Below are 8,745 nucleotides of genomic sequence, written 5' to 3' on the forward strand. Positions count from 1 at the left end.
ACAAGTGGGGAGACCAGCAAGGAGATTTTTGGTCCAAGGAGGAGCTGACAGTGGTTCACACAGCGTGATGTCAGTGGATTATAGCTAGGCCTGGCAAGGTCAGGGCTGACTTCCAACCTGGGAGATGGAGAATGATAGTGCTGTTGACAGAATCAGAACCTCTGATGCAGTGACTGGGTAAGAGAAGATGAATTAAGTGGAACTCAGGGGAAGAGTCAGACCTGGAACTGTAGAAATAGGAATCTCCCACCTGCTGGCGAGGATCAGCACCACAAAGGGTCACATCCCTTATGGGGGAACGTGGAGGGACAAAAGAAGAGGCCTAGGGTTGAGGAGCCCGAGGAAGGAGGAGAGGATTCATTAGGGGACAGCCATCGGTGTTTGCTGCTGCAGAGGCCAAAGAATCAGAATCGATGATAGCACCGGAGGAGCTCCTGGCCCATCAGAGAACTGCAGTAGAGTGGGGAGTGACAGTGGAAGTGGAAGCGCAGGCGATTTAGGAAGTGAAGTGAGGAGATAAAGGCCCTGAATATTTAAAAATCCTTTTAGAAGCTGAGCAGTGAAAGCTAGAGAAGCAGGATGGCAGGCAGAGGGCAAGGGCCTCCTCTTCCTCAGAGAGGGGCTCATGGGCAGATCTGTGGGTGGTGATGTCGAAGGCAGGTAGAGGCGTGGCGTGTTGGAGAAGTGCTTCCTGACTGAGGAGGAAGGAGGGAGAAGGGGAGAGAGGAGAGAAAGGGAGCCATGGAGTTCAGATGCCTCGTCTGAGGCAGGAGGGGAGAAACACGGCGTAATGGCCCGGAGAAGGGCTGTGCTGCAGAGGCGAGATTGGATGGGACCCTGAGCTCAGCACAGCAGACATCTTAGGGAGAGGGGAGAGCCACAGGGTGTTCCAGTGGCATCTAGGTGACCAGAACCAACAATGTGCGACCAGGTGAGGGCAGCAGGGCTGGTCTCTTGTCGGCAGTGTCTACCAAAGGGAGCTGGGAGAGCCCGCTCAGGTTCAGTGTGGGTCTGAGCAGGCCAGAAGCACTGGTTCTTGTTCTGAGCTCAGTGGGTTAGCAGGTCCAGCCTAGAGTAGAGTCACTAGGACAATGAGGAGAATGGGATTCAAGACCATATGGTGTCAGGTATGGTACTGAAGAAGTTTAACTGGAAGAAGGGTAAATTGAGTGGGCGTGTGGGGGGGAAAGAGGATGTGTGTGCGCGGGAGCCTGGACGGACAGTTTGCCGGGAGAGAGTTTAGGCTGAGGATGAGCAGTAACTGAGGAAGGAGAGCAGTCCCACCTGGGTAAGTGTAGAGCTGCCCCCTCAGGAGGCCCCCTTTACGTTCAGCAGCTATGGCTTTGTTTTGTTTTGGTTTTTTGTTATTCTATTGATTTTTTTCTAAAACTTTCTATTGAAGTGTATTAGGTTGAACCTAGGCTCCTGTCCTCACTGCTATAGCCAGAGGGGCTTTGGGAAGGAGGCAGCTGTGAACGGGTGGGTATTTCAAGGGGCGAGGCAGGGCCTTTGGAGGACCTGGGCCCTTCCCTGGGCCCTTTCCACTGTCCCTACCACACTGGAGATGCCCTGGCTGTCAGTGTTCTTCTGTGGCCCTGCTGCTCCGCTGCCCGAAGACTCAGTAGGAGAGGTGGCTGTGCAGTCAAGACCCAGAACTGTAACCCTGACACCGACGCGGGGGAGGAAGCTCCCTGCCCGAGCCCCAGAGCACGTGGCACAGGCACAGCTGCACATGGGCAAGGTCCTCAGGCGCATGTGGTCATGAATGACAGGCACATCAGGGTCTGGATGCCCTCCACCTGGAGAGCTCAGGGCACTCCCAGCCTTAAGTCAGGTGTGGCCAGGAAGGGCTGAATGGCTGGGAATCCTCTCAGGACACTTTCAGTATGGGAGGGAGATCTGGATCATTCTCCCCGGAGTAGGGAGAATGGTTATTGGATGATGAGATTATGGTGCTGCCTGGGTCAAACACACCTCACCTGACTGGTTACCTTTTTTAGAAAGGGGGGAGGTTAGCTTCTGGGCGTGGGCATTCCCAGGACCCAGAACACTGCTGAGGGGGTGCCACCTGTTGGCAGCTCCCGCTTCTAGTCCTACTGTCTCAGCCTGCTGTTTGCTTTCTCTGGAGTTTTTGCACCAGCCAGAGGGCAGCCATCTTGCTGTTGGAGCTCTTCTTATCCGACCACATTTCATGTCTGTGGTGTCTCTACATCTGTAGGGATAAGTAGTGAAGGGACTACCATGGCTTGCAGAATCGCAGGTGTCTTCTTCAGCCCCAGGTGCTTCCTACGGTTCTTGCTTTTTGTGTTCTGGTGGGTTTGGCTGCTTGGGACTGCTTCTGAGAGTCCCCATATCAGTCATGCTCTCCCAGCAGGAGACCTCTCCAAGCATGCACCTGCTCTGCCACCCTAGCATCCGTGAAGCCAGAGCAGACAAGAGCCCACAGAGCAAATGTCTCCATGGACTGCAACTGCACTCCTGCTGTGCCAGGACTCAGCCGCCCTGCTGAGCTAGGATGCAGCTAAAAGCTCATTCTCCAGAGCCTGAGTTCTTTGTGCTTTCTTGCCTACCATGTCACTCCATCCACAGAGGGAGATGATAAAATATTCCAAATTTGAAAGGTAAAGAAAAGAGAATATCACTAGGTGGCCTGAACCAAAGCTCATGGATACTGGAGATGAAGAACCAGCAGGAGACCCCAGGTGTGCTCTCATCCATACTCTGTGACACCCCTTAGTGGACTGTTCCAGCCAGTTGGGCCCGGGAGAAGGACTAGGGAAGCTTCCTTCCATCTGCACCTCCCAGTCTGGAGAGGAGCCTGTGACTTGCCCTGTTCCTTGGCTCCTCAGGCTGGGGTAAGGTGTGGGGGTGGCTCCAGCCTGGAGGCCAGTCTTCTGACGCTGGGTTCCTTGTTTTCCCTGTAGGCATCAAACAGAAAGGCCTGGTGCTAAGTAGCAGCCTGATGCACTCCGAGTCAGAGCTGGACAGTGACGATGCCATCTTCACGTGGCCAGACCGAGAGAAGGGCAAACTCCTGCATGGTCAGAATGGCTCTGTACCCAACGGGCAGACCCCTCTGAAGGCCAGGAGCCCGCGGGAGGAGATCCTGTAGCCACCTGGTCTGTCTCCTCAGGGCAGGGCCCAGCACACGGCCTGGCCAGTCCTCCTACCTCCCGAGTCTGCGCGCAGCTGCTGTCCCAGCCTCTGCTGGTCATTTCGCCCTGACAGCCCCAACCAGAACCCCTGGAACTTGAATCCAGAGACGTCCTCCAGGAACCCCTGAACAAAGCTGTGAATGAAGAGGTTTCCTCTTTAAACCTGTCTGGTGGGCCCCCAGATATCCTCACCTCAGGGCCTTTTTTTTGCGAACTCCTCCCCTCCCCCGAGGGCAGACCCAGCCAGCTCCTGGCCTCTGCAGCAACCTGGTGGGCAGGTCACTGTGCCCAGAGTGCTGCAGGGCAGGGCCTGCTGTGCTGCCCGCACACCTGAGTGCAAAAGCAAGCACTGTGGGCATGGTGTTTCCTTTTCTGGGGTAGAGTATGCCCTTTCACTGGGCAAAGAGGAAGTGGCACCCCTCCCCTCACCACAGATGCTGAGATGGTAGCATAGAAATGATATCTGGCCCCCCTTAACACTGGAGCCCCACTCCCTTCTCCCATGCGGCCCAAGAATAGGGGAAGATTGACTGTGTCAGGGATGGCGGGTGGCCTCTCTTGCTGCCAGGGCCCTTGTCAGAGCAGCCAGGCTGAACAGACAGCCTCCCTCTCCATCTGACCAGCACCTGCTGCTTTGGGGCTCAGGCCACCACTCCCTGTCCCCAGAGGAGACAGCCCCAGATGGACTGGAATGTTGTGGCATGACAGCGCATGTGTGCGACGGCCCCACCATGCTCCCCTCTCTGTCCCTCCATCTGTGTGTTTTCTGTGTCCCTTGCATGTGTGCGTGTTAGAGTGAGCGCGTATGCATCAACTCATTGGGCTCGTGGCTGCTCAAAAGGCAACTTTGACTTGGAAAGACTTTCAGCTCCTTGGAACCAAGACTTCCTGAGTCCCTCTGGCCCTCGCCCTGTTCCACCATGGTTATCTGGGTATTGGGGAATGGAAACTTTCGGGGAGCAACTTTTTAAAGAGACACTTACAATTTCTACTACTGCACTACTGTCCATTGTGGGATGATTAAACATGGTATTTAATTGTGCACTCTGTCTGCTGGCTGTGCTGCTTCACGCTACATCTCGGACCTATGCACAGCTCCCACCCCCTGGGCAGCCCTGTGAGGTCATGGCTCTGGCAAGGAAGTTTTAGGCCTGGCATCAGCACATGTAAGCAGTGGTGCTGGGCCCTGCCTACCACTGGTGGTGCGAGTGCACCACCCCAGTATCCCTGCTGGCTTTAAGGGAGGAGGGTTGATGTCCCTTCTTCCCATATCTTTTGTTAACACAAAAATGATCATGTCCACCTGTGAGCAAGCTGGGGGGACACAGAATGTCCTAAAGTCCAGGCTGTGGCTTTAGAAATTTTGACCACTCATCTTCCCTTTGGGGTTCCCAAATAGTAGAGGTTGGCCACATGCCTCCCAATGGGTTGAATGTACCTAGTTCAGAGAGCACTTTGCTGGGCATGTGGCTTGGGAGGGCTGGTGCACAGCCTAGCACTCCAAGGCAGGGAGGAGGGAAGGACCACTGCCTTGGAGCTCATGCTCCCTCCAAGGCCCTGGGCACAAAACCCTGCTGCAGGAGGGCAGCAGTGGCTGTTTCTACAGATCGAGAGCTGAGGCATAGTGAGATGAAGTAACTTAATCTACACAGATGCTGACAGAGGAGAACTCAGGCCCGGTAGAGCCTGCTCGCTCGCAGTAGTGTCTCCAACCTCAGCACGAGAGGCTTCTTCAAACAGGTTGCTGGGTTTCTAATTCAGTGGGTTTGGGGAAGGGGGAGGACATAAGAATTTGCCTTTCTAACAGGTTCCCAGGAGATGCTGATGTGCTGGTCCTGGGCCTCCCTTTAGAACATCTGGCCTAGAAGCGCACAGTCAATGCCACGTGAATAGGAGCCAGCACATGTCCCATCCTGAGTGAGGATGAAAGAAGTAAGTTCAGAAAAGGGAGGACTTGAATCTGCCCAGGTGTGTCTTCTAAGCTAAGGGCACAGGTTCGCTCAGCTGACGGGTGGAGGTGGGGAGCAGTGTTGCAGCCCAAACACAGCCACAGCAGATAGGCTCTGTGGAGCAGAGGGCACTCCAGAGAATGGCCAGATGAAAAACAGTTGGTCTGCACACAGTGGAAGCCCTTGGCAGTTTGGGCAACAGAACAATGGCGCTGGGTTCAGGCCAGACTGCACAGAATAGCTGGGTGGGAGGCAATAAGGCCTTGGTGAGGTTGGTGCATCAGGAAGAGCTTCAAAGGATTCGGGAAGGAACCACAGGACCTGACCACTTACTGGCTTTGTAGTAAAAAAGGGAGGCTTCCCTTTTCCTCTGGGCCTCTTTTCTCCATCTTTTTTATCTCGGCTACAACCCACTGAAGGATATATATATATATATATATATATATTTTTTTTTTTTTTTAGCTAGAGTTTTGCTCTTAAATGGGAAGCTGAATATCCTGGAAACACTGGCAATCATTATTTTTTCTTTCTTTTTTTTTTTGAGACAAAGAGTCTTGCTCTGTTGCCCGGGCTGGAGTGCAGTGGCGTGATCTCAGCTCACTGCAAGCTCCGCCTCCTGGATTCAAGCAGTTCTCCTGCCTTAGCCTCCCCAGTAGCTGGGATTATAGGCATGCACCACCACACCCGGCTAATTTTTGCATTTTTAGTAGAGATGGGGTTTCACCATGTTGGCCAGGCTGGTCTTGAACTCCTGACCTCAGGTGATCCACCTGCCTCGGCCTCCCAAAGTGCTGGGATTACAGGCCAATCATGATTTTTCTTGGCATTTATTAGTTGGTTAAAGCATTAAAAGAGAGTGCCATCCTGTTGGAGTAGTTGAAGCTTTTCCCCAGGTAATGCCCCTAGTGGATCCTAGGAGCCTAGAATCCTCTCCCTCTGAAACCTGGGGCTTTATATGGGGGTTGTTGATGACTTCTGTGCTTTCAGCCACTGTGCAGCACTCAGCCTTTTGTCCCCAACCCGCTTGCAAGTTCATGAGGCTAGACGCATAACTTCTGTTTTGTCACACTCTTACCTCTAACACAGCACAGATATTAAAACGTCTGAAGGGAGCTACATGATCTGGGAGTAGTCAGTGCCTCAGAAGTTGTTCATTCTGATTCTGTTACGTAGAAACAAAACACACGAGTTTCAATAGCCTCAGATGAAAACAGTTCCTGTCTTGCTACCCATAATCTGTGTGTCCCATCAGTGATTAAGGGACAGCAGTAGAGAAAGCACAGAAACCATAAACATGGCTGTTTTCAGGAGCGACCAGTGCACACCACTTTATCCCTGCCTTATCTCAAGAAATTCCAAGCGCTTTCTCTTAAAAGCACGAGGCGCTTTTAAACGTGGTGCTTTTTGGAAATACTAAGTACTATACTCTTATTTGGGAAAGCAGCATAAACTTCAGCCTTTCAAAACCACCAATGTCAACTTACCCATCATCCTATCCCTAGTCTCCACCACAGGAACTGGGATGCCCTTTAAAGTGTGCCCGTGATGAACACAGAGTGTGACAAGCATCTACACAGGCATGCGGAGAGAGGCTCCAGGAGCACGGGAGGGGCGCGGTCCGACCAGCCCAGGGATGTGACAGAGGCGGCTTCTCAAAGGAAACGCCAGCTAAGGCGGGGAGGGAGATGGCAGATCCGGTCGCTGCTAGCTTCTCCCACACGAATCCTCCAGGAACCTGGCCTAGGAAATTCCCAGGGAGTACTGCTTGGGGAGAGAATAAAGAGATGGAATGAAAATACTGACCTGTAACATAAAAGATGGGGATGGGGTGATGACTGTAACCTAGTCTTTCCACAGGACGATGGTAGAAATACTCATTTTAGAAAGTCAGGCATTCATCTTACAAATATTGAGAAAGCCATTAAAAATTCAGAACTAGAATGTAGAACATCTAAACCAGACAAGGGAAAAAAAATTAAAAAAAAACTTAAAAAAAATTTTTTAAATCCTTTAAAAAAATTAAATCCTTTAAAAAAAATTTAAATCCTTTAAAAAAATTAAAGGATTTCAATCAACCAGTCAGCAGGAAGGGAGGGAAAAAATCAGCATTAAAAATGTGACCACTTCATAGGCATTAGTTTTCAGACTGGATGTTAACGACAAAACCACTACCACCAAACAGAACTTAACAGATTGGGTTTAATTGTAAATCTCTGTTTACAGGACGGACACTTAAAATATCACATAGAAAGATTGAAAATAAAAAGACAACAAAAGATACACTGGGACTCTGGATCTGTTAAGACAGTGAACTAGCGTAAGCTATAGGTTCCCTTTCCCAAAAATCAACCCTAGAAAAACACCAATTGAGGCACCACTACCACAAACCAAACCAAACCAAACCAAACTGGAAACTCCCCACAAATCCTGCACGAACCCCCAGAGATGCAGGTTATCATAAAGTGGGAGGGGAGGTAGGCATCAGGGAGATGTCTGCTCTTGCTGGACATGGGACCGCCAGTCAAGTCACTGATGTCAGTGGGACACTATCAGGGCAGCCCAAAGCTCTGCTGAGGAGAAAGAGGGGTGGACTGGGCAGCTGCTCTTAGGGTTGAAATTCCAAGCCCTTGTTCCTTCCAAAGCCTCAGAGCTGCCAGAGGATGACTAGGAATTGTGCCTCCTCGCGTCCTAAAGGTCTGAAGGTAAATCTGAACACTGCTGGTGGAGTGGTCAGCAGCAACTGTGAGGTACCTGGAGGTCATGAACTTCCCGTAAACTCACTGGGAGGGACAGGGTAGAGCCTGGCTTTGGCCTTTCACCAACAAATACTACAGAGAAGCTGGTGCTGTGAAGGAACATGAGCTCACAGGCTAAAATAACCAGATGCCACCTGAGGAGCCCAAGTCCCTGCCCCCAAAGACAGCAGGGACTGCTGAATTATTAGAATTCAAAATAAACAGGGAAATGTTGGCAATCTGAAACAGAAACAAGGACCAAGTAGAATTTTTTTTTTTTTTTAGGAGACGGAGTGTCACTCTCTCACTCAGGCTGGAGTGCAATGGCGCGATCTCGGCTCACTGCAACCTCTGCCTCCCAGGTTCAAGCAATTCTCCTGCCTCAGCCTCCTGAGTAGCTGGAATTAAAGGTGCCCATCACCACGCCTGGCTAATTTTTGTATTTTTAGTAGAGATCGGTTTCACCATGTTGGCCATTCTGGTCTTGAACTCCTGACCTCAGGTGATCCTCCCAACTTGGCCTCCCACAGTGCTGGGATTACAGGTGTGAGCCACCGCACCCAGCTCCTGACAGAAATATTAAGGGTGAAAAAAATTAACAAATGGGATAGGACAGATATATCTCACAACAAATCCATGAGCTGGAGCATCATACTGAGGGCCTCTACCAAAAGGAAGCAGGAAAATGAAAGCGTGGGAACACCCCCCGACACATACAGAACAATCCAGGGACACAGCAGAAGTGCCAAATCTGAATAATGGGAGTCCCAGAAGGAAAGAAAAAAAAATGGAGAAAATACTTGAAAAAATAATGAGAATACATTTCCCAGAATTAAAGATCAAAGGACTCATACAATGATTAGTAAGAAAACTGTACAAACAGAAACATTGTAGTGAAAGACATTT

General features: G+C 51.0%; 1 protein-coding gene across 5 annotated transcripts in view; it reads left to right on the top strand.

Annotated features, from left to right (window-relative positions):
* The window catches only part of KIAA0319L (KIAA0319 like), a 128,952-nt gene extending 124,755 nt beyond the window's left edge, over positions 1-4,197 (top strand). For all 5 annotated transcript variants that reach the window (XM_073007504.1, XM_073007503.1, XM_007979453.3 and 2 more), the window contains one exon: positions 2,925-4,197. In XM_073007504.1, the coding sequence (XP_072863605.1) occupies positions 2,925-3,112 (188 nt within the window). In that variant the 3' untranslated portion in view covers positions 3,113-4,197. The remainder of the gene's footprint in view (positions 1-2,924) is intronic.
* The last annotated feature ends 4,548 nt before the right edge of the window (positions 4,198-8,745 follow it).

Source organism: Chlorocebus sabaeus, chromosome 20 (genome assembly GCF_047675955.1).
Source record: "Chlorocebus sabaeus isolate Y175 chromosome 20, mChlSab1.0.hap1, whole genome shotgun sequence".
Taxonomy (NCBI): Eukaryota; Metazoa; Chordata; class Mammalia; order Primates; family Cercopithecidae; genus Chlorocebus; species Chlorocebus sabaeus.